Genomic DNA, 26540 nt, shown 5'->3' on the forward strand with positions numbered 1-26540 from the left:
CATGATATTGAAATGTTTTTCAATACAACAAAATGTATGGTCTGTAAAATACTGGGAAGTGGAGTAAGTATACATTGAAAAAAGAGAAAAGACTATTAATCATAAAAAAAATATATAGTACTATACGTACATACTCGGATGAGGATGAAACGGGTGGGTGGACCGCACATGCGCAGTAGACTTTTCTCGGTTCGGTTCGGCCAGGGGAAAAAAACGCAGAGACGGCCTGGCGAGGAAAGAGCACGCGAAGGAACATCAGAAAAGGGGAAAAAAGGCATCAACATGATCACCAGCGGCTCATTAGCGTGAAACTTTCCTCAATAGGTCCTCTCCGTGGATGTCTTTGTGCTCGGGAATGGGGAGAAATCTAAACTACAGCACAGGCAAGGACGTGAGAGTGACTGACGTGAGTTTGGAATCGTGATCCTTCAACCATCTGAAAGCGTCTTTCTTTACCGAGCGAGCGGTGTTAAATTCCTACGGACGCGATGTCACCCAACGTCGTCGGGAGGAATTCCTTCGCCTGACTCGCTTTCATACCTCCTCCTGCCGCAGTGGAGCAGCAGAGACGATGGGAGATGCGGCGCACGATGGCGCTTTGAGGCGGACCTTCATCGTTCCTGCCATCAAGAACTTCGAGCACTATGACTTTACCAGGGCGAAGATCTGCTCCAGTTTGACGTGGCTGGTGGCCAAGGCTTTTGGCTCGGGTAGGTAGTACACCCATCGCCCCATCACCCCTCATCAGATGAATGCAGCATTTGAATAACCTTGGCATTAATTCATCCCAATCGTTGGTGACCGCCTCTAAAGTGACACTAAGTACACTAAAATATTATTTGCTAACTGCTACAAAGTTTACTTGAATATTATGAAAGTTCTATAATCTTTTTTGACGTTTTTTGGGTTGGCGACCAATCCTGGGTATACCCTGCCTGTTGCTCAAAGTCTATATATACTATATAAGGTTTGGAAAGAGGCATATTTATGATCCAAGTGAGGATAATGGAAGAATAGATACGGATAGAATGATGAAAATGTTTAAGATGTTTTTTATGGCTTTTGGGTTGGCGACCAATCCAGGGTATACCCTGCCTGTTGCTCAAAGTCAATATACTATTTTAGGTTTGGAATAAGGTATATTTATGATCCAAGTGAGGATAATGGAAGAATAGATACGGATAGATTGATGACAGTGTTTAAGATGGGTTATTTTTTTAACGGTTTTCGGGTTGGCGACCAATCCAGGGTGTACCCTGCCTGTTGCTCAAAGTCAATGTACTATTTTAGGTTTGGAAAGAGGCATATTTATGATCCAAGTGAGGATAATGGAAGAATAGATACGGATAGATTGATGACAGTGTTTAAGATGGATCGTAAATGAGTCCAAAAAACTGTTTGTTGTTCCACAAGATTTACATAAAAATATGCCCATGTTGGTCTTGAATGGCTCCGGGTAGAATTATGAAGGCTTTACTTCAAGTTTTTACTTTTAAAGGAAATTTTAATAAGATTGACGAAATATAATACATTACAAATGTGTCTAAATCATTGGTGGCAGCCAACCTCTTTGGGACCTTCCGCAGGATTTATTACTTGATGTGGATTGGTTCGGCCATTCAATCAAATGTGAGACGTTTTGTTTGAAAATGGTCAACAAATCTGAGATAAGGACAATGAATGTCTGCCATCAGCTGGACACTGTCAAACCGAGACACTTTTAATTGATTAAAAAAAGAAGAAGAAAAAACACCCACCATGATGAACAAAGTTGATACAAAGTAAAGCAACATGTTACGGCACTAGACTCTTGGAACTTGAAAATCTTCCTTTTGCCCCTTTTTCTTACTGGTCCCGCTGGTGACATACTTTCCGCTCCGAGCTTTGCCAAAAACTGCGGCCCAATTCATACGCTTAACCTCGAGGCTTTGTGCGGCTGTGATTACAATAAATGATGTTTATGAAGAATAATAATAAATGAAAAGAAAAAAAACAAATGAACAGTCTAACTAAGCAGAATGAGGCCTTGAAAAGGCAGCCCAGTGACATTTTAAGAGAAACCAATCAAATTGTTAATGAACGGTTAATGAATGGTTATGAAAGGTGCTTAGGATCAGTCACTTAATGTTGAAGAATTCATGATAGACTTAAATGGTGAATTCCGATATTTAAGAGTGACAATCGCATGACATTGTGTTAATGGCTCACGTGTTAGCAGACCATGCGATGACCCTGACTGGATGTGATGTAACTGTTGCAGACTTTCCAGATGCCCTTAGATGGCTGTGATGCTCTTATCTTTTCTGATCAAAGCACGCAAAAGGGACAGTGGGCAGCGGATTGCCACACTAAATTTGGATGTCCATATAAACCTCACATGGTGTTCTAAATGTCTCTTGTAAAATGCACTCAAACAAGGGTTCATTGCTAGGTTTCCGTCCTAAACGTAGCTTACCCAAAAAATAGTTGGTTTTTTAAATATATTTTCGAGCATTGCAAGGCCACAATAGATTTTTTGATGTGTTATCACTTATCACTTATTTTTCACAAAGTATAGTTGCAATGTTGGCAGATAAGCATTGCTGAGTTGGGTCTCGGGGGGTCCCACGGGCAGCAGTCATCTACGTTCCTGGACTTCCTGTTGGAGTTACTTCCTGTCTTTTTCCTCCTTGATGGCCAACACAATAGATATTTTCTCCTTTTGACAAGGCATGTTTGTGCTCTCTTTTATATCAGCAGTTTTTGTTTATATTGAAAGTACTGTGAATGCCATTCAAAACATTTTGAATTCTATTTTTGAACATTTTGTCTTCTCAGAGGCTGATTTATTTATTTTTTTATTTGGAACTCATTCACACGTTAATTTGTTGACTTTATTTTAGTTCATTGAAGCTTTTGCTCTTTGGTCTGTGCTTTTATAAAGTACAGAATAAAGTTTTACGGTAATGCCTGATGCTTTTATAGACTGCAGTATTTAGTCACTCGGTGGGGCTGCTTTAACTACAACTACCCCCCAAAAAGTTTTTTTTCTTGAGAACTACTAGTAAACATATTTGCTGTTGTTTATTTGGAGGACCAAAGACAAGGACAGTTAAGATCTTGAAACTGGTCAACTCTATGTATTTGTAAAACGACATGACAGAAGAAGAGATAACATGTTTGCACATATAGGATTTTTTCCATCACTGTTTAAATCACAATGACACCTACATCCTCACTCAGTAATAATAAATCTTTCTGTCTGTTAATCCATTCGTACAGATGAAGTGCCAGATGAGCTAGTGGAGCCTTTCTACAAGGACCAGTACAACCAGGAGCACCTGAAGCCACCAGTGGCCAGCTTACTACAATCCGCAGAACTCTACTGCCGGGCGGGAAGTCTAATCCTTCGAAGCGACGCCGTCAAACCTCTGCTTGGCCACAATGCCGTCATCCAGGCTCTGGCCCAGAAAGGTCTATACGTCACCGATCAGGACAGACTTGTCACAGAGAGAGATCTGACCCGCATGCCGATACTCATGGTGAGTGATCATGTCTTGATATAGTCAAAAAATACTATTCAATTTCTCGTAACTGTTGAATAATACCCCATGTGGCAAAACATCGTAATAGCAGGTCATTTGAAGAGCTTCATATTTTGAATGTGATGGCATACCTGTCAACCTCTGCCGATAACTGCCCTTATAAATGATTATGATTCCCCTTACAAACCCCCCAAAAACCTTACAAACACCGTACGACGTACGGTGTTTGTAAGGTTTTTGGGGGGTTTGTAAGGGGAATCATAATCATTTATAAGGGCAGTTATCGGCAGAGGTTGACAGGTATGTGATGGAAGCACACGAACCAGAAACATGGTTGGCGACCATCACTTGTAAAGGTGTCTGCATTGCAGTGTCCCCCCCCCTCCCCTTCCAGACTCCACCCTCCCTCTGCCATCCTTCTAAGACTTTCATTCTCCCATCTCTTGCTTCGTCACCTGCCTGCACTTGTTCCCTGATTCTGGCCGTCGTTTAAAGATCCCCACGTAATAACTGTAGTTTAACCACAGCCTTAAATTACAACGATGTTGTCTCTTTCCAGGGTTGAGCTCAACATGTGTTTAAAAGCTTCTGGCGATCATTCTAAATCATTCGTCAAGGACATTGATAGCCACGGTTGCTACAGTGATGTAGCATTTCCTTCGGGAAGATCTGCTTTAATGCTTAAGTTAAGATTTCAAGACGGAGAAAGGCAAAAAGGACAATGACTTGAGGTGTAGGGAAAATGGGGAAATACCTGATTGGGATGGATTCTCTTAATTATGTGGGAATCTATTTTGATTTTTCGGCATTACCGATAAATAAGGAATTGCACTTAAAGCTGTTTTCACAATTCCTCATGCACAATTAATATTCAATACAATTTTTACTGTAGCCATTTTAACTTCCTCTATGACTTTTTTTTGTCAAATTTCTTTCCCAGTTAGTACTTTTTAAACCAAATTTTCCCAAATATTCACACTGTGCACATGTGAGAAAATGCAACTAAGTGAATGCATGTGAATGTCCTTTTTATTCTTGAAAGTCAAACATTCAACTTATGTTCAAAGTCGAGCGTAGTTTGCCTTTAGCAATCCTGTTAAAATTCATTTTAGCCAGAAAAGCCTGTATTATTAGACTTCAAAATGGAAAAAAATGCTATAGTGTTGGGCGTGTGCTCTCGTCATTTACATTTATGATCGCATGACAAGACAGGATGTTAGTGTTATTTTGTCAGTTCTATTAATTATACTAATTTTAATAGACTACAGTATGAAATATCAACATTTGCTCACTCTTCAAGTTGTTCTCTATATCGACAAATTTCAGACGTGTCTGTCTTTCTGAGCCAAAGCTCTTGCTTTTCATTTGTGTTGAATTATAGGCCATGAAAATGATGACCTCATGCTTTTCCGTGGACTCTTTAAGAGGAATAACTCATGTCGAGTGTGGCAGTAAGTCAGTCAGTCTGAGGGCCAATTGATGCAGAAAAGAGGGTGGAGTGATTATGCTGACTAGTACAAACCGTTAAATAGAAGAGCTAACTGAGGAGTAAAGGAATAGCATGGAAAAGCATGAGGGTGGAGGCAAAGGAGGAGGACGTGACGTGCAGTACTGCAGCAGAGTGGGGGGTGGGTGGGCTCTTACGGTCAGTCGACGCGTGAATGCTTACCGCCCCTCTCCTGTTTGCTAAACACACACTGCAAAGTCTGTCAGACCTTCATCAATGTGAGCATGACCTCCCCCTGTTTTATTATACGCGTGTTGAGTGTTACATGAGAGAACGGAATCAGAGAGTAGCAATTGAATTTATCTGCAGAAGGGCGTGTGACCTTATGAAAAAGTCTGAGGGATTTCAATTGGGTAGTTTTAATGTTTTGTATCTGGGGCTGACAAGGAGGTGTAAAATTATTGGTTTATGGGACAAGAAAGCTACTTGTTTATTTGCTCAGTATTGCTCTTTATGGATCATTTGGAGCAGGGGTGTCAGACTCGGGTTGGTTCGCGGGCCGCTTTAACGTCAACATGATTTCACGTGGGCCGGACCATTTTAGATATAATATTTAGATTCTTTTTTTTATTATAAATGGATTAAAAGAACTGGATTTAAAGCCCTGAATATTCCGTTTTTTATAGATCTAAAACAATGTTGATTTTAGCTTTGTTTTCAAATATATTTTTAGATTTTACAAAATGATCTTTGAACTAAAAGCAGAGAAAAAATGGATTAAAAAATTACAATTATTGATTTAAAAGGGGGAAAATCAGGAAATTTAATACACATCTATATTCTTCATTTGAATTTGATCCTAAAACAGAAAGTCGGCACTCATGATTTACTTTCCCGGGCCGCACAAAATGATGCGGCGGGCCAGATTTGGCCCCCGGGCCGCCACTTTGACACATGTGATTTGGAGTATGGACAAAGATACACTGTGCAATGATAGTGAGAATGATTATTGATGGTCTTTCTCGTGTGACTACTTCACACCCTTATAAGGTATGCCTGTCGCCATCTGTATGGTGGTCTTCAGGCTTCTGTGCACCCTCACAAACTGACACCACTTGGTATTTAAGTCCATATGACAGTTTGCAGGTGTCTGCTAGAAAAGTGCTCTTAGGAGAATGTGTGCTTTTGTTAGAACAGTGTTTTGAATTCAATCAAATTTCCCGCATCAAATTTCTTTTTCCAGCTGAGAAAAATTAACTTCTCTACTTTCCCCCCTAGATCAAATGTCTTTGATTTTCTTTTTAATATTTAACAAGTACTGCTGACATCAGACCTTTTCGAGTCTGTTTTGGTCTCATGTATCAAACTTATTATTCCTCTGAACTAGTTTGCTTCCACTTGCATATTTTTTTAGGTTTTTAGATTGGCGTGATGAACGTCCAGAGAATCATAGATATTTTATTTTTTATTTTAGCGAAATGCACTGAACCTCTTTTGTGTGTGTCTTTGTAGGTCTTGAAGCAGCTGATTTGAGATGTTTGTTTGGTCAGAATGGATGCTTTGCTCCGTTAAAATGTTTTTAAATGGACTTGCAGCCTGACAGGAAATGGAAGTGAAGGTCAAATGGGGTGCTTGTTCTGGCCTAGTCTGGCCAAGAATTAGATTAGAAAGGCCAACAGAATGTCGAGCTTTGTGCAGGTGTTGATGGCTCCTGGAAGTAATTGCCTTGAGTGAAAGGCTCCAAATGAACTGATTTATGTGCAGCATAAAAGCAGGCTTCTCCTTTGGAGAGTGATTTTAAATGTCATGGAGTGATGGGCAAATTGCACAAAAACTATTCTTTAATATCACAAGCCAGAGTGTGACTGAAGGTTACGTGGAGTTCGTCTAATAGTACGTTTGGCTTCACCAGGCTGCGTATAAGAAGCCAAAAGAAGCCTGTGGAATAATAGTATATAGTTTAGTGGTTTGAGACATAATAATAAAGTAACATTCAGATGATCAAATTCAAAAGTATCAATACAGAAATGTTGTATGCAGATCATTTATTTGTTTATGCACTACTAAAGGTCACCAGAAATTTGGTTTCAAGGGTTTGCACCAATACTCTTGATCAAGGGTGTCACACTCGGGTTGGTTCGCGGGCCGCTTTAACATCAACTTGATTTCACGTGGGCCGGACCATTTTAGATATAATATTTAATTTTTTTTAAATAAAAAGATTAAAAGAACTGGATTAAAAGCCCTGAATATTCAGTTTTTTTATAGATCTAAAACAATGTTTATTTTAGCTTTTTTTATATATTTTTAGATTTTCCAAAATGATTTTTGAACTAAAAACAAAGAAAAAAATGATTTAAAAATTACAATTATTGATTTAAAAGGGGGAAAATCAGGAAATTTAATATACATCTATACTCTTCATTTTAATTTGATCCTAAAAAAGAAAGTCAGCACTCATGATTTACTTTCCCGGGCCACACAAAGTGATGCGGCGGGCCAGATTTGGCCCTCGGGCCGCCACTTTGACACATGTGCTCTTGATAGTAGTGGTAATGGAGGATATTTTTGCATTTTTGATACCGAGTTAAAAGGGCTAACAAGACTAGCATCAATGTTGTGGCTGTGAGAAGTTATGAAGCAATTCATATTTTGACACAAATGGTGCAGCAATGCATCCAGACCGACAATAAATATTCTTTATCCTGTACAAAAAGAGGTAATGTTTTTCGTTTTTATTCATTTATATTTTTAAATCTGCTACCTAGTGGCCATGAGGTATACAATTCTTTGCATTCCATCTCATTGTGTCATCACAGGTTTGTTGAACTTTTAATACATGTTTCCTTAGACGTCCCATCTGGCCCTTATCGACACTCTGATGATGGCGTACACGGTGGAGATGATGAGTGTGGAGCGGGTGTTGTCCTCCATCAGCAGACATTGCTCTGCTGGGCTCTCGCAAACGGATGCACTTGTCCATGAGCTGCCTTATGACACCGAGGATGCCATCACCACGTGGCTCAACAAGGTGAGAAGTGCAGTCGTACACCCTTATATACCCCTGCAAAATGAACATATATCTTCCCAACATGAAGGACGTCAATCCACATAAGTTCATTCATGGGCTGCCATTGTTGTCTACTAGAGACAAACTCATTTAAATTCAATAGCACGGAACGAGTTCAGAGGGTTTTCGTCGCAGCCCCATTTAGCTACTGTAGCACAGTATGTTAATGGATTACACGGCGTTACACTAAATGTCTTGGCAAAAGGTCCAATGAATTTTGCACTTCTCCTGATCTTTTTTTCTTCTCATGTGATTCCTGTTCACATTTTAAAGCCACGGGCAAAGACGAGCAGGACGTATTTACAAACTTTAGAACACATAGGGGATTGTTCCCATTTTCCAGGATTCACACTGGAGGCTTTGGATTGGCTGATACATTTCAACATCTCCAAGATGTTGCCTCATTGTTATACTGAAACTTTTAAAACTGAGAAGGCAGTAATTAAAGATAGTTCCGAAAATAGAGTATTATTGTATGCATGACTGCTTTTGTTCTTGTCTTTCAGTTATTTCTGCCTTTAAAAATGCTATGAATGTCAAGAAATGAAAATGACGCGCTAATGTAATTTTACATGAAGTAAACGAATTTAGCACTAAAATCAGTTTTTTTACTATTTCGTAGCTATTCAGCGTAAAACACACTGTTCACCAATTCTGGGTGTGACATCACAACCAGAATTGATGATTATTTCTTGCAAAATAGACTCTGCTATCATTTTAGTCACCTTTCATATAAACTCCCCATTCAGCTCATTACATTCCTGTCTGAAATGTGACTTTTGTTTTACTATATGTGCCACTCCAACAGGTGAACGAACACCTGCGAGACATTCTTATTGAAGAGCAAAAGCTGAGAGAACCTTCCCATCAAGAATCAAACATAACGCCGAAGGTAAATATTTAGCATTTTTTCTTTTACTCTAATACCATGTAAATTCCAACCACAACATTTTCAGACTTAGTGGCAGGGCTTCACTGACATAAGCAATACAAACAATTCTGTAGTTCACACAGATCTACTAAATCAAACAGATATGAGCCGCTCAGTCACGCACCAGCTGCAGAAAAATGCTGGCATGAGCTGCTGCATTTCCGTCAGCGCAGACGCAAATGGGTGAGGGCGAGGGAGAAAATTGTGGGAGACGGGGAAATAGATGCTCACTCAGCTTGGGCAAAAAAAGAGGCATGGTAGTTATGTAAGAAGAGGATGACACAACATGCACGGGGAGAGACAAATGCACATCAAATATATTGCTATGTAACAATGAGAAATTAAGTCAACTAATGCAAGTTTCCACTTTGTGAAATATTGCAGTTCTGCTCACCAACTGTGGAATGATTTCATACAAGTACAGAATATTTGTTTGAGGAAATTCAGCCTTTAATATTATGACTTGAGCTCAAATTGTGTATTTATGTTGTTTATTTGATTTCAAAACTTTGAATTTCAGAAACCAAAGATGAGAATTGTGTTGTTATATGGTACTTATGAACCTAATAGTGAGTCATTTCAGATGTGGCTGCTTGAATTATGCTCATTGGCTGAGTCATATGGTGAGATTAGCCCTGACATCTTACCAAAAAGAATTAAAAAAGAAGCCTGCAGTGTTAAGAGTAGATAATTTTTTGCAGTAAAGATCTTTTCATCTACTGTGGGAGCTTCCCTAAAGCAGTTCTCCCGTGTTACATTACACCACCAGAACTGAAGCCCATGACGAGAAAAAGCAAAAATGCAATAGAATGCGTTTATCATCCATCAGAGGGTTGAGGTCAGGGTTCGCAACTTTGTCCACACCAAACTTATCCAAGCATTTTTTAATGAACTTGATTTACTATGCATTGTTTGTCTTGAATTTGCATGTTAGAACAATGAGGGAAGCCGAGGTTTTTCCAAGTGTGCTCACCCGCTTTCTGAGCCCGGAGCTCAAACAGACGCCTATTCATTGAGTTGGATACACTCGGAGGAGACAATTTCACACACACATTCACTGATGTAGGAGCACAAGACACTTGTATATTCTGGGACTGCGAATAATTATATCCCAGGTCTTATGACTAATTGTCCAGCACATTTATGGGCGGAGACTGTAAGAATGCTTTAGCTGGATGATGTGTATATGTGTCACCAGTAAGTTGAAATGTTTTGTTTTGACGGTTCTATGGTTCAAATGCTGTGCAATTCTTTGTCACTACATGACACCGTTTGAAAATGGGACTTTTGTTGGTTTCATTGCAGTTTTTATATGAATATAACTTCCTTATCCATTATTCACCCATTTGACAAATTGAAAAACAGATTAGCAACAGTCATTTTGCCACTGTGTTCATATGTTAACTAGCAAATAATGGGGGATGTAATTTTTTGGGCATATAAAAATTGCCTTTAAATGCTAATGAGTATCATTACAATGTATGAATGAAAGTTTTCTTTTGTTAGGAGCCTTTGCCCGTTTAGTTCATCCTTTGTGATTAGCCCTAATGCCACTTTCTCCTGTTGTTGTCCATCATCCTGCACTATCAAGTCTCCCAACAAATGGTACTGGAGACTTGTACCTGTAAGTCCATTCAGTCCTAAAACACACTGCTCCCCAATCCTTGTAGCTAACCAGAATTTTGTTACATTTGTCCTCATCCATCCCCAATCCTTTGCATGTAGCCTAAAAAGCACATTCAAGTAGAATCTATCTATATTGGGTATCTTGTCTCCTTCAATAATGTGTTTATGGTTAAAATGGAGTTAGAGACAAATGTAGTGATGTTGTCCTTGTGGCTTGAAACAGGATATATGCAGTTAGGAAGCCTATTATTAAGCTCTAACTCACATCTGTTGTCTACTACAGCAGTGTTTTCCAACATTTATTGAGCCAAAAGCACATATTTAACATGAGAAATCTCACGATACACCCCCAAAATGTCAAAAAAGCACTATAGTGTAAAATACTGATGTCAATTTACTCACTATCATGCTTAGTGTCAGATTTGGGTATATTCAATTCAACCCAAAGCAATTATGTTGTACAGTGGTGCCATGAGATACGAGCTTAATTTGTTCCGACTTTTTGCATGGCAACCCTCTCGTAAAATAACATAAACAAATTTAAAAGAACTTGGATTACGATGCAGACACACTCAAAAATAAATTTAATCTAACCTAACACTAAACTTAATTCTAATTTTGTTTGACATTTTGATACCTTTCTTCTCCCGGGTTGGCTCTTTTTGCCCCGCCTCCACACTGACTTGCAGTCAATATTGAGGGTTTTTTGAGTTTGTATTCCCTTCAAAATATTCCCAAAATGATGCACACAAATGTCCTCACAATAGGATAACGCACGACCACTTGCCAACGAAAAATAGTATATACGCCATTCGCACTGACTAACGGGGAAAAAAAACACTGAAAAAATCCAACACTCCGCCCAGTGCTCGCAGAGACATTACAAAGAGGGAGTTGCGACCAGAGACATTACACGAGGGAGTTGCCGGGAGAGAGACAGTGCCCATGATGTTCTTATGAGCAGCATCTCGCGTCCGCTGTCTGCTTGTATATCAAAATTTGTCTCGTATCTCAAGATAAATATTTGTCCGAAATTTTACTCGTATCTCGAATTTCTCGTATGTCGGGCCACTCGTATGTCGAGGTACCACTGTAAACATTTTAACAGGTGAAGACTCGGGATGAATTTACATCTATGTCAATAGAATAAAATAAAATTTTTCTTTATATGTCAAATTAGATGATTTCTATCGCCAAAAGATGCAACTGACGTGTACTGTAGTTGCACAATGCCGCACTGGCTACAATTCGTTTAAAAACAAGCACTTATTTCCAATTATTTGCATGGTTGCAACTGCATTTGGTCTTGCCTCCCCGTCCTTTCCTCCCCAGTTTGTGTGCATGAAAAAGAGCTCTATGTAACCATCCAGATGACACATACAGTGCCACATTTGTGATGATGTCTTCGTGTCGTTGCTATGGTTTCAGGCTCGGTACAGGAAGGCTCATGTCCACCAGAGCAACGCACCCTTGCTTCCCCTGGTGGACAATCTGTTGAAGGACAACACAGATGGCTGTGCCCTCGCAGCTCTGCTTCATTTTTACTGCCCGGAAGCTGTTCCATTCGAAGGTGGGGGTCCACACGTTCCTTTTAAATGTGTCTTTGTCATTTTATTGCACTGCAAAACCATTGACAAAGCCACCCAAGCAAGGGTGTGCAAAGACCAATCTGGAATGCTTTATGATAACATAATCAGGCCTCATCTAAGGTTACAAGAACACTATTAAAACAATAGCGCATAGAACAGCATAATGTATGGAGAGTATAACTTTTTTAAGTAAAAAAAAGATATCTATCTCCTAAAATATTTAAAATATTTGGTAAATTTTGTATGTATTACTTTTCATCCCCTTTACTTCCTTATGTAGGGTTTTTGTAGAAAAACCTTGGACATCCTGGCGCTAATATAATTGAATGACCGCCACACACACACAGACGATCAATCCATTAAACACAGTTTGGACTTTTCAGAGTGAAAAGTTGCACAAATGATGATAATCTGACTGCAGGAAGGAAAGAGGAGAAACAAAAGCCATTTTGCTGTGTGCTTGCCTTCATTTCCAAAAATGCTCTCCGTTGTGTTCTGATTGGTCAAAAGGGCTGAGTGACGTAAAAGTCTATCCGGCTTCTATTTCAAAGATAAACAGCTCTGAACGCTCTTTCTCTTTCTCACACACTCATACACATAAGGTGAATACACATGTGCACCAGATGTGAAAGTTAGCTAAATCCATTTAAGATTAACAAATGTTTGCTGTCATTTCAATCCAGTAAAGCTAATTAAAAAAGATCTTCATATGCATATTATAGCAAAAAGAAAAACTCTGATGATTCATCCTGTTATAATTTTGTCTTGTATTTTGAGCATTTTACTGCTAACACTCAAGATTAAACATTTTTAAATCACCACAGAATATGCTTATTATTTGACTAGCAAGATATTTATTCTTATCGGGCATTTTTGTATGTTAAAGCATTTCAATTCTTTTTAGCATTCTTTTACTTGAACATCTGAAAGTAGGGTTGACTCGAAAGGTATTAGTCGTTTTTAATTCCTAATTTCAAGACATTTTTGAAGTCAGATTTTTTTTTTCAGTATAGGAACTATTTTCAGTTCCATGTAAACAAAACCTTATCTTGCTTTCGTCTTCCTGTCACCCCCTCCCATGTTGACCCCGCCCCCGGCCCAAACAGATATCTGCCTGAAGGAGATCATGTCACTAGCTGACAGCCTGTACAACCTCCAGCTGGTACAGGAGTTCTGCAGGACTAACCTGAACCACTGCTGCCACTTCAGCCTGGAGGACATGCTCTACGCGCATGCGTCCATCAAGGTAGGCGATCCGGTGGGTGCAATTGGTTGGCACAAATGACCAAATCCATCCATCCAAATCCAAAATTCGCTTGTGACAGGCTTTTGGGCTTGGTCGATGGATTGCGATTGCCTTTGAAATTTAAACGTCTCCCGATTTGAAATCATCGACATTGTGATGTAGGATAAAATGGCTTCAATGTATTATTTTGATAGAAATTCCCAAGCATTTAGCTAGCAGAATATTTCTGTTTTTGGGAGTGTGGATGGCCGGACTTTCTTGTTCAGATTTTTTTTTATATGTCCCTAAGGACCAAAACATGTCCATGCAATTCTTCTTCTGACTACCGTATTTTCACGAATATACGGCGCATCATATTTTTAGCCGCGGTGTCAGTAACGATTGCTATTTCTGTATTTTACACACACAAAGGACGCACCGTTTTTTATAGACGCAGCCAGGCATGGCAAAACATACACCAGCTTAAACATACACGCTACACCCACATGCTAAAAACACATTTTTAAAAAGGCAACGGAAGCAAAACTGAGTTCGGTTGTACGTTATTTAGCCATTTTACAATGTACTCGCTTCATCATCAACCACAAATCCATCAAAGTCCTCATTCCATGCTTCGTAAAGCTGTGTTGATGCCGATCGCCTGGCCACAATCCATTCGCAAATAGTAGCTAGCTAGTAGCTAGCGTGACTATTCCAACACTGTCTTCCATGCTTCGTAAAGCTGTGTTGATGTCGATCGCCAGGCCACAATCCATTGGGTGTATTGACAAAAAAACTATATATCCCAGCAGTCACTGCGCAGTACTTTTTCTACGGGAAAATAGTAGAGTCGGGGGCTGCTTGCCGTAGTTGTGAGAGCTGTAGCGGATGTCGTACCCTATCGACTAATTTATTTTATTTTATCGTGATAACAATTTTAGTATTGGTCCATATATAAAGCGCACTGGATTATAAGGCGCCCTGTCTATTATGGTACTGTTATAGTAGCTGTAATGGCCTCACACGCCACAAAAGTTCCAAAAAGTGGGATCATTAGCATGTCTTTTAACAAATTTGAGATGATTCTTACCTTTGATGCTAACTGAGGCAGTTGAGAAGGGACTTTTTGAGTCGTTGGTATGCTTTTGGGGTCAATTTCCCTGGCCGATCACTCCCCGGAAAGTTCACTACTGTTCAGTGTTTGTGTTATTTGTAAAAAATGGCTCACAGTGTCAAGCCTAGGTGTAGCTAGATAAATTTAATGTGATGATTAGAGATCATAAATGAATATAGAAGATGCAGAAAGCAATGCATTTTGAATGTGGATTCAGCTGAAAGCCATTAAAGGAAGGTTGTTTTGAACCAAAAAAGAAGAGAGACAGCGGGATATTACCAATAGGGCAGAATGAGTCATGCAAGGAAAAACTTGGTGTTGCAGGCCTGACTTTCTGGGCTTGTTATTTTGCGGCTGTTCATGCGCGCATGGAAGGACGGACGTATACAGGCAACTTTTTTTTTCTTTTCTCGCTACAGCGAGTGTTGTTCCGCCACTAGACAAAATGAATGTGACAGTCTTTGTGTGACTGGGTTTGAGGAGAGACCCTCCCAATCCGAGCCCGTCTGGGCCTCCCTCTCTTCTTGTACGCTCTTGTTCGTCATCCCGGCCGCTTTTGTAGGACAACAAAAACATGGGAACTCCGAACACAATGCAAGTAGCAATGGCGACAGCGGCAAATACGGGCCAACTTGCCGCGTAATGGGATCCCTGGCGTCGAAACAAGACAAAGCAGGAAAGTTTTAGTGGTTGAATAGTGTGCAAGAGAGAGAGAGGAGAGGGTGGGCGGAAACATTCTCATTCCAGGCACAGCTGACTTGCAGACTATCAAACGTCACCATTGTGAACTTGCCAAAGGATGTTTGTTTGTTGTTTGCTCTTCAACGCTTGCTTTCACTCTCTTGTTAAGAACAAAACACTTGATATTCAAGTGCAAAGAGAAATATTTATATTAGTGGACATAAATATACACGTGTGTCTGTGTGTATACGCATAATACGCAAAGATTACATTTCAGTTTTCACTACAATGGTAATATTCCACCATTTATTTCAGTAAAATTTGTTACTGTGCGATAAATGTATCATTTGTATTGAAGTCATTATATCATTTGTTTCCGTTTTGTGCATGATGTTAGTCACTAGAAAAATATGATTTTTTTTTCATACTAAACCTGCATAAAAGTTTTAAAAATCTACAAGCGCAGTCCTAATGATTGCACTACAAATCCTGTAATTTCCTTTAAATCCACATTTATTTAAAAGTGATCTCAATGACAAGTGCAAACAGAAATATTTATATTAGTGTACATAAATATACACGTGTGTCTGTGTATACACACTTATAATACGCAAAGATTACATTTCAGTTTTGTTTAATTTTTAAGTACAATGTTAATATTCCACCATTTCTTTCAGTAAAATTTGTTACTTTATTGTGCGATAAATGTATCATTTGTATTGAAGTCATTATATCATTTTTTTCCCTTTTGTGTATTATCTTAGTCACTAGAAAAATAGGATTTTTTTCATACTAAACCGTCATAAAAGTTTAAAAATCTACAAGACCAGTCCTAATGATTGCACTACAAATCCTATAATTTTCTTTTAATCCACACATTTATGTAAAAGTGATCTCAATGATATCAATTGATATTAGAATGCTTGTACTAGTTATTATTACGACATTTATTTAGAAGTGATCTCAATGATCTCAATTGATATTAGAATGTTTGTAGTTACTGTTTCTCCATGTCATTTTTCTCTCACAGCATTGTTTTATAACATATCTTGTTAATGAACTGTGTTTAGAAAAAAAATCAAAGATAAAAAGTAAAACTACATTTTTACGGTTCTGTCGAGGTACGAATGGATTTGCCATTACCCATCTTTATGGGCATGTGTGACATGCATAAAGTGATTTCCAGATGGAGTTTTGACTGGTTTCAGAGGGTTTGTCATTGAACACCTCAGATAGTAAAACATGGACAAATACCCCAGTGCAATACAAGCGGGCGGTCTCGCTTCTCCAGTTACCTAGCAACACAGGCCTTGACCTCATAGAATAGATCATTCAAAGCATTAAAAAACAAGCTAGTTGTCCAAAATGCAACATAGACATGATTTAAATATATCATCTTAGTAAATACAAGGTTTTGACTGGCATCTCGATGAATTGTTATGTTTGAAAGTCTATTATTTGATACGATTGTTGGTCTTTCCCCCATTAATGCAATTTGAAAAGATTCTGAAAATATTCAAAAAATATTAAACACTTTCTATGTGCTAATGTGCACCACATTTAAAAGACGCGTGCCTGTGCTTTCTTGCAGAGTAACTACCTGGTGTTCTTGGCTGAGCTTTTCTGGTGGTTTGAAGTGGTCAAACCCTCGTTTGTACAGCCCCGAATTTTTGACCCCAATGGTACAGACTGCAATTTAACGATCACTTACAATATCAATCTAGTTTTTGTTTGAATTGATACAACGGGAAATTGCAAAATCTAACAACAAGCGCTTTGACTCTACAGCCGCTGAGCCTCGTAGGAAGATGTCTCCCGTGTCCAAGCAGAACAATGTTGACAGACCGGATAGCCCAGAGGATGACGCAGATGAAGGTATAGATTTGATTTTGACTTTTAAGCAACTGTCCCAACATTATCATCATTAATAATAGCAGTGGAATTTTTTTTTAAATTAGTGTCATGCAGTAATCTGAAGGGTCATTTTGACGCTAATGTAAATTAGTCACTTTAATAAATAAATAACTTTCTAAGGCTTTGAGCTGACATTCAAGCATAAAAGAAATTATGCTTTTTCAGGCCAAACAGTTACTTTTCAGCCTTTAAGATCACAATATTCTTTCATCTTCAAACAGAAATACTCTAATGCTAAAAGTAACATTGCATCTATGAAGGATTTTTTTTTACTACAATTGTTAACTCCAAAATGTTTTTCTTTCTTCCTGCATTAGGTTTAATGAAGAGATCTACCTCCATGTCCTTTGTGGAAAACTGTGTTGGAACTTGGCCACAGGAGAGACGGTATTTACCTAAAACTAAACCTTACATACTAAAGCAAGGTTGTCAGACTCGGGTTGGTTCGCGGGCCGCATTAACGTCAACTCGGTTTCATGTGGGCCGGACCATTTTAGATTTTTTTTAATAAATGGATTAAAAGAACTGGATTAAAATCCCTGAATATTCAGTTTTTTAATAGATCTAAAACAATGTTTATTTTAGCTTTTTTATATATTTTTAGATTTACAAAATGATTTTTGAACTAAAAACACAGATGAAATTGATTAAAAAAAATTACAATTATTGATTTAAAAGGGGGAAAATCAGGAAATTTAATATAAATCTATACTCTTCATTTTAATTTGATCCTAAAACAGAAAGTCGGCACTCATGATTTACTTTCCCGGGCCACGCAAAATGATGCGGCGGGCCAGATTTGCCCCCCGGGCCTAAAGTATATGACAACCTTAAGCAACACTTTGTGCTGTTGTTAATTCTATAGTTAATCCAAATATCTTCCTCCCTCAGCTCATCCTCACGTGGAATCTCCTTTGAGATTCCTCTGGACGGAGACGCCACATTGCCACCCTGCGAAGGGCCCTCTCTCCGCGGCATGACCCGCTCGGCCAGCAGCGACGGTCTCGGGTTCCGGGTTGGATTTCCACCCCGAGGCGCCATGAAGCGCCACGTGTCCCTCGCGCCCGTCAGCGTGAACGGACAGAGTGGACACTATGCTGAGGAGGAGGAAGACTTGACCCCGCGCAAACCACTAGGCAGGAACAACACCTTCTCCATCAAGAACCAAAACAGGTGTCTAAAATATTGAACCTAAATTATGTCATGCTTCAGGTGGAAGAGTCAAAACGGGCTTAAGTGGTTAGCATGTATGCGTTATTTCTTACAGCCTAAAAAAATGTTTACCAAACACTCGAGCTCACTAGCAAATCCATTTAGCAATGCTTTAAGAAGGTTAATTTAATCCAAAAATATGATTAGTCCTTTATTGGTAACAGTCTTTCTCCATTATTTTACTGGTTTAAAAAGTGCATGAATTTTTCTTCATTCGCTGCCACCTCTTGCACTTTAAATGGATTGGACAACTATTTCTAAAGTCTTTACCATCAGTTCCACATGTAAACAATTTTGACATCTCTGGAAGTAGCAGGCACACCTAACGTGTCTTTTTAGTAGCTGTAATTGTAAAAAAAAAAAAAAATACAAGTGATTCCTAAGTATAAGGCGCAGGCTGACATACACTTTGAAAAAAATGCACCTAATAGTCCAGTAAATACGAGACACCGAACACAAAACCTTGCATAGACATAATCTTTTGTAGGATGTAATTTCTAAACAAATTCCCAGTCTCTCCATCTTAAATAAGCCATCTTCCTTTTAGCCCTAGGCATCCCAACGGAGGCCTTCCTGACTCCAATCACCACGGTAACCGCGGTGGCGACATCACCCCCTCGACTCCTCCCAGTATCGAGGAGGCACTAAAGATTATCCACGACACAGAAAGGCCCCACGCCAGTTTTGGCATGGCCAACAGAGACAGTGGCTTCTTTCTCCACAACGCTCAACCTTCAGGACCACCAGAGGCGGGGGGTCACAGAGATGACCCGGGTCCAGCAAAAGCCCGCTTCAATGACAATGACCCTAACTCGCTCTCAACGGATGACACGGGCATCCACGTGAGGACGGAAGAAATCCAAAGCTTAGATGAAGACTCCTCTTTGAGAGACTATTCCGATATAGACCCAGACTGCGACAGCATGACCCGCTCCTGCCCCCTGCCTGAGAGGGAGCGCAACAACTGGGACGGACGGCACACGGGGGTCGGGGAGTCAAACCCCGGCTCGAGCGGCGGCAGAGGGGACGGCGAAGATGGGAGTGCGGCACCCACGGTGCCCAGATCTCACACCGTGAGCCCCGCCTCTTCCTACGGCGCCTCCGGGGGCAGCGGCGGCTTGGTGCGCATGACGAGCTTCGCCGAGCAGAAGTTTAGGAAGTTGGAGGGACGGAGTAGCGGGGGAACAACACCGGAGAGTTCAGATGTCAACATGTCGTACAGACACCCAGCGAAGGACAGTTACTCGCAGGTTTGTAATGCTCGATCTTTTTATTTGGTCATTCATTTTTTGAAATCAAAGTTTCCCAGGCTCATAGTTTAAATATGCCTACCACAAATCAAAAGTGTCACCTAATTTCTATATGTATAGTAATTCACCTCCTTCCAATCTGCACGTAACCATTGCGAATAGGTGCCTGAAGATGGGGTCAAAGCACTACTTTTAAAAACAAAGACCAGGAAATGAAATAATTAACTTTTGTAAAATGTTGTGATTAAAATTGCTCTTTTTTTTTTAGATTGGTACACCTCCTTTACCAATCACATCTCCCTCTCCCATCATTCCTTCTCCCCGAGATCCTTCCCAGGTCATAGCCTCAGAGATGATCCAACTTAGAATGAAGCTGGAAGAGAAACGGCGAGCTATTGAAGCCCAAAAAAAGAAGGTAAAATGAGAAGAAATTTTAAAAGATGAATAGCAATACAAGTCAATCTTCTTCCCAGGTGGAGGAAGCGTTCACACGGCATCGTCAGAAGATGGGCCGGACAGCCTTTCTGAATGTAGTGCGAAGAAAAGGAGTCACCAGCGTAGCACAAACACCACCGAATAAGACGCTGAACAGCCACAGCAGCGTGGAGAGGGCAGAACGGTGCAAACCTGATGGAGCTGCTCCTAAATCGCCCTGTGAAGATGGCGGTGGTAGGCAACCAATCATTAGCCATTCCACTCTCTAAATCTGTACCAGGATAGTTCCCAAAAATGATCATGGTTTTTCTCATAACAAGATATTGATCCCACTTGGCATGTGTTTATTTCATTCAAAATTCTAATATTGACTTACAATGTGGAGAAAAAAAACTTGATGTGATAGTGATAATCTGAGCCCAGTTTTGCATTTGGCTTCACAAAAATGAGTTCAAATGAGCTGAAACAGCCGATTTTTATTTCTTCAATTTTTGCTTTAGTAAACCTTTAGAGGCATCCAAAACTTTCAATGTCAAAAATGGAATTGGCCAACTTCAGATCTCAGAGGCTCTATTGTTTCAATTTTTATAACATAGCGCTATCATAAGGACGCCTTTTAAAAAATACATTGAACATTTTTTTTTTATTTCTCACGTAGATATCAATCAGTCATTCATTGCATTTTTGGTAATACTATGAGAAGGTAATGTTGACCCTCCCCATTCCAATTGTGTATGTGATGCAGGCATCACGCCAGGAGAAACTGACCTGGCTGAATACACTCGCTCCATCGAGAGGTTGAACACGTCACTGGGCTTCCTGCAGACGGAAATGCAGCGGCTGGCCCAGCAGCAGGAGAGAATCATGTCCATGAAAGAAGAGCAGCAAAAGTCCTGGGTCATCTCTCCCCCCGTGCCATCACCTCACAGGTAGCACCGCCGCAATTGCAAAGCCAGTTAAAAGCACGCTGAAGCCGACTCCATTTCCCTCCTCAGACAGCTCCGCGAATTACGCAGCAGCAGTGTCACGGGTCGAGGATCGAGCAGGGGATCGGTCGGTTCCGTGTCCCCGATTTTGTCCTCGTCCGCCTCCGCCAATCTCATCGGTCGTCCCTCCGTCGTCGGCCTCAAGCGACGACCGGCTTCCTTTCACGCCAGGACGCCGCGAACTCCGCGGCCGACTGACCTGAAAATCACGCCTATCAACCGAATGCTCAACACCCCGCCCTCGGTGGACAGCTTACCGAGACTGAGGAGGTTCACGTCCAGCCAAACGCACACCAGCTCGTTTGCGTACCTGAGTGCCGACGGGGAATCTGTGTATAGCAAGAGTCCGGAGACCAAGGAAATCTTCAAGGACCAAGAGGAGAGCGCGGAGAAGACAAGTGCGGAAGATTCTCGGCCCCCCACGGCCAAAGAAAAGGAAGAAGAGTCCATAGAGCCAGAAGAAATGCTCCCGCGGGATGAAGAATCGAGAACTTTGGAAATCCTGCGCCAGCCCAGGTCTGAAACCCAAGGCGACAAACACCCTCAGGAGAAGAGAGAACTGGTGGAGGTGACGCTGTTCGCGAGTTGTCCTCTAGAAACTGAGGCTCAGGAAGTAGGTGGAGAAACTGGAGATGACCAGAAGATGTGCTGTGGATTCTTTTTCACGGTAAATATAACAGTTGCCACGGAAACAAAGGCATTATAATATCATAAAATGAGCAGCAAACGAAGAGAAATCAGAAAAGATGCCTTGCCAATTACTATTAAACTAAAAATAAGGACAGTAACGTTACAAATGTTTCGTTTTATAATGTTGATGAATGAGTGCTGTGTTTTCTGGCCTGCCCTTTAAAAATAATATGATTTTAAACTTTAATTAAATGTTAAACAAAAATGAATACAATTTTAATTGACTAAAACCAAATACACTCTGGTTATGTTCCCCAGTAGCACGAGTTATTCAGATTTTCTTGTATTTTACTCACTGCCGTTTTTTTTGTAACTGCTTGTTGATTTAACTGAAAACAACACTGCCATTAAAATAAAAGTGAAGTAGTCAAATGCTCTGCTTCATCACTGAAGCTATCAAAATAATCATTTTCCCTTCCCTTATTTATAAAACAACAGGATGATGCAAAAGGCGAAGAGGACATGGCGGCGAAGAAAGCAGCTCTCCTGCAGAAAAGGCTCAGGCGGGAGAAGGAGACGCAGGAGAAGAAGCAACAGCAAGAGTTGGACCAGGAGCAGAAAAAGGAAGCTGCAAGGTCCATTTCAAGTTTTATGTCCTTTTTATTAAACTACAGTCATACCTCTACTTACGAATGCCTCTAGGTACGAAAGTTTCAGGTTACAATTTTTTTTTATATGCAAATGAGTAAGTGACTCAAGATACGATATTTATTTTAGGACATTAATAAATCATTTCCTTATAATATTCTCTCATTTTTGTGTTTCCTCACATATTTCAAACAAAATTGGGACACTTTGACCAATTTTAAAGGGTTTAGTTGGTAGTTGTGTGAGGACCATGGAACGAATGAGAGAATTTACATATAAAGTACACTTCTACTTACGAAATTTTCAAGTTTTGGAACCAATTAATTTCGTAAATAGAGGTACGACTGTATTTCAAGTCGCCAGTTCAACCAGGACCTCCCGACCATTACTCAATAACAAAAATGTGATAAATAAGACAAGTCAAAGTTGTACGTATCGCAAAAGGATAACTGTTGTTGGAACGTTCCTCTCTTCCAGACTGAAGGCCGAAGAGGAACAGCAAAAGAGGGATGAGGAGAAGGAAAGAAGAGACTTCATCAAAAATGAGTATTTGAGGAGGAAGCAACTGAAGCTCTTCGAGGACATGGATCGGATCGTGAAGCCCCGAGGCGGAAGTCTCAAGAAGAAGCCTCGCCCAAAGTCCATACATCGGGACGTCATGGACTCTTCGGTGACCCCCGTGAGAGCTGCAGGTGGGGGTCATGCGAACGCTATGAATTAAACCACAAGAGGTTAGAATATTTTTTTACGTGAAAGATGTTGTTGTTGTGGGGCAGGCGTGCGTCCTCGAGGCTACTCCGTGTCAAGCGTCTCTTTGGCCTCTCTGAATCTGACTGATAATGAGAGCAACCATCCGGACAACAAGAAGCACTACCGGTAAGACTCTTTTTTTAATTTTTTTTTTCTTCTTTCCCCATACTAACTGTTGCAACGATGATGTATTAATGACTTGCTGGATTGCCTTGTTTTGTCCTTGTCTCCTTTCCTTCTATTGCATGCTTCCCTCAGAGGCAATAAAGTAGCACCTTCCCATGTTCCATTCTTTCTTAACTCTCCTAAAGAAAGAAAGGGAAGGTTAGTAGTCCTACTAGTAGTCCTGTGGTTGTAATGAAGGTAATGTGGCTCCACTTTGTCATGTTTTTATTTTTTCAAGAGTGTTACCTTGACTTAAGAATCTAATTTGTACGCCAGATTATTATTAACGTTTTCAAATCAGTTTTAGCTGTTGAAATGTACCGTATTTTTTAAACTATGCCACACTAGCCAAAGAATGCACAATGAAAGGGTGCATTTTATGAGAAACAAAGATACAAGATTTTATGTTAAAGTAGTAGTAAGATAGGGAAAACAGACAAAATAGGCACCTTTTAATGTAATATAACCAGTTTTTTTTTATATAACTATACCCTAACTAACAACATAACAAGCTGGATCAGTCTGAATGAAAAATTAAAACACATAACTCGGACTAAAGTTAAAAACACAGGTTCAGCCAAACGATGAAAAAATGCGACTTATAATTCGTAAAATACGGTCATCTTTTTCTGGCATTGGCGAGTGATCTATCCCAACTTTATCAGTCAAAATGGATTGGATGTCTTTTTTCGTTTATTATTTTAACTGTCAGTGAATGCCTTAAACGACATGCTATTAATTTATTGCAGTAATGACAGCACCATTTTGTGTAACCTTGGATAAACATAATAACACCACCACAAATTCCACTAAGATCAAAAAGCTAATAGATTTAGGCACTGCTAAGTCAAGGTCCCACTATAGTGTGTTTTATGTCGATTCAGCTTTTCTACCTACCCATTGTCCCCTGTCACATATTTGTCCTTCGTTCAAATATTTGTCTTTCTTTCTACGCCAGCAAAATGTTGCCTCGATCCACTCTAACAGAAGCCATGATGACAGAGCTAAGATTTACTTCGCTCGGTTGAACGTGCCTTCCTGTGGCTTTCAGCACAGATTTGCAGGCCTCTATGATGCGAGCAAACGGGCCGCTTTTTCCATCCCATCCGACTCCGGTCTGCGCCATGCTTACCTTGTGTACGTCCCACTCACAGTCGCTCCATTATGTACAGGCCAGACTCTGCCGGGGGTTTCTCCTCGTGTCCTTCTGCTGGCAGTCGGAACGGAGAGAAGGATTGGGAGAACGATTCCACCACTTCCTCCACTCCGTCCAACACCGAGTACACAGGTATCGTTTTGTTGGCTAGCTTTGTGGGAAGCGTGTTCGGCTCCTTTATCGTCTTGATGCAATCTAGGACCGAAACTATACAAGGAACCCAGTGCTAAATCCAACAAGCACATCATCCAGAACGCTCTGGCCCACTGCTGCCTGGCTGGAAAGGTCAACGAAGGGCAGAAAAATAAGATCATCGATGTATGGTTAAGACTTATTCTCGTGTGAATGTGGCTTTTCCCGGAAAAAAAAGAAAATCCACGTTTAACCTCTTTTTTTTCGCTGCAGGAAATTGAAAAATCCGACGCAAATAGCTTTCTGGTGTTGTTTCGTGACGCCGGCTGCCAGTTCCGTTCGGTGTACGCCTACTGCCCCGAAACGGAGGAGATCACCCGGCTGACCGGCATCGGGCCGAAGACCATCACCGGCAAGATGATCGAAAAACTCTATAAGTACAACTCTGATCGGAAACAGTTCAGTCAGATCCCGGCCAAAACCATGTCAGCCAGCGTGGACGCCATCACAATTGCCAATCATTTGTGGCAGAAGAAGCAGGGCACTCCTAAAAAGATGCACTTGAAGTAACGTACTCTGGGACGTAGAAAGTCCTTTGTTAACGTTCAATTTCCACATTAATTAAGACAATTTTACTGCTAATGTGGCACGAGTAGTGGAAAGACACACTTGGCACACAGTCACAATTCTAGTAGTGAACTCATTGGTTTTCATTCTAAAAACAAAGCCGATGAATACATGGACCTTAAACTCATCATGGATATGAATTTAAACTGTGTTTTTGAACTGGAAATATTTTAAATCTGATATCACAACTGGCGTGTGAGAAAAAAAATCACAGGGGACATCAGAATTGAATGGTCGCCACGTTTCCTTAATGTGCCAAAAGCATAATAGGCAAGCTCCCATGTGAATGTCCCGCTGCGTGGTTTTCCAGAAGTTAAACATGTGTGGCCTTATGCTTGTTTTGTGTTACCGGGTTGTCATGGGAACCACGCCATGCAAATGGCCAGCCTATCTGATCAGCGATCAATAGAGGTGGCCTCTACAACTCTTTATGTACAGACATTATTTTGTGGGTGTGGGTATGTGCGTGTATTTTAAGTGCCATCGAGAGTATTTCTCATTTTCAAAGAATAATTGAGTGTCATCAAACTTTCCTTTAGGGCACCAGTAAAAGACTATTTATTTCTATTGTTGTCATTTGTTTAACAGATTTTGAAGGCAATTTTATCCAGAGTATCATAATATACTTCTTGAATTTATTTGTATATGAGCCTTTGAGTATCTTTTCTAATTTATCACCCATTATTTCATGTTCATTCGGAAGCTTTTACTGCCGCTTTTTTTTCTTTTATTGTTTCGCAAATTCGAAAATGTCATCCATCATCAGTTTCGCTGATTGACAAAAATCTCTTATTGTGCAATGGAAACGGTTTTTGATCCTGACTGCCCAAAATTGTAAATACAAGGTTTTTTAAATGGGTTTTATGTCACAGATTCCCCTATTTGTTAATTGACGCTGAGGTTTTACATTACCATCCAGTATGCATTGGCACTGTACAGATATATTTTGGAATACACTAAAGTATTTTTTGTAACAACAGGTGGGGTTGTGTTCTTGTGTGTTGAAGGAAGTTTGAGTAGTGGCTGTAAAATGAAATGTGAGGTTGTAATGTATGCAGATTGTTACAGAGACTGATAACGTCATCCACCCTTTCTTTTCAACGCCTAATTTTCTGTTGTATGAATATTCTCAACAGATCTTGTACATTTGTTGTTTGCCCCCATTCTTTGAGCTTTATTAAAATGCAGCAACATTCAAAATGTATTGAGCATCATTTAGTAATGTCTGTAGTTTATTTTTTTTAAATAAAAATAATATTACTACAATGTATTGTATACAAGCATGACTAAGTACTTGAAATAAACATGGGAAGTTGAATTATTTACAATAACAACTAAGTAAAAACTCCAAAAAGCTAAAGTACAGTATTTAACATTTGAACTCCATATATTAGCATTTCATATTTATCTTTACAACATCTTATGTAT

The 26540-nt window shown here is 40.0% G+C and overlaps 1 protein-coding gene across 4 annotated transcripts; it reads left to right on the top strand.

Moving 5' to 3' along the window:
- Positions 1 to 166: 166 nt before the first annotated feature.
- Positions 167 to 26430, top strand: camsap2b (calmodulin regulated spectrin-associated protein family, member 2b). 4 transcript variants are annotated; one of them, XM_077615635.1, is made up of 24 exons: positions 167 to 406; positions 556 to 710; positions 3262 to 3521; positions 7823 to 8002; positions 8850 to 8933; positions 10564 to 10596; positions 12027 to 12168; positions 13294 to 13433; positions 16799 to 16889; positions 16996 to 17082; positions 17439 to 17508; positions 18013 to 18294; positions 18881 to 19583; positions 19852 to 19998; positions 20057 to 20252; positions 20764 to 20947; positions 21014 to 21671; positions 22133 to 22269; positions 22760 to 22974; positions 23059 to 23158; positions 23291 to 23356; positions 24370 to 24485; positions 24553 to 24671; positions 24759 to 26430. In XM_077615635.1, the coding sequence occupies exons 2-24, from the start codon at positions 572 to 574 to the stop codon at positions 25053 to 25055; spliced, it is 4446 nt and encodes a 1481-aa protein (XP_077471761.1). In that variant the 5' UTR covers positions 167 to 406; positions 556 to 571; the 3' UTR covers positions 25056 to 26430. The 4 variants fall into 4 exon arrangements, with proteins under 4 accessions (XP_077471761.1, XP_077471763.1, XP_077471762.1 ...); XM_077615637.1 differs by lacking the exon at positions 23291 to 23356 and having other exon boundaries at positions 167 to 710; XM_077615636.1 differs by lacking the exon at positions 10564 to 10596 and having other exon boundaries at positions 167 to 710.
- The last annotated feature ends 110 nt before the right edge of the window (positions 26431 to 26540 follow it).

This window comes from Stigmatopora argus, chromosome 12, assembly GCF_051989625.1.
Source record: "Stigmatopora argus isolate UIUO_Sarg chromosome 12, RoL_Sarg_1.0, whole genome shotgun sequence".
In the NCBI taxonomy this organism is placed as follows: domain Eukaryota; kingdom Metazoa; phylum Chordata; class Actinopteri; order Syngnathiformes; family Syngnathidae; genus Stigmatopora; species Stigmatopora argus.

Excerpts from the sequence above, each read along its gene's own strand:
- camsap2b (XM_077615635.1), top strand. The coding sequence starts at position 572 with ATGGGAGATGCGGCGCACGATGGCGCTTTGAGGCGGACCTTCATCGTT. Across the intron at positions 17,509-18,012 it reads ACTTGGCCACAGGAGAGACG|CTCATCCTCACGTGGAATCT; the intron begins GTATTTACCTAA and ends TTCCTCCCTCAG. Across the intron at positions 24,486-24,552 it reads GTCCAACACCGAGTACACAG|GACCGAAACTATACAAGGAA; the intron begins GTATCGTTTTGT and ends GATGCAATCTAG.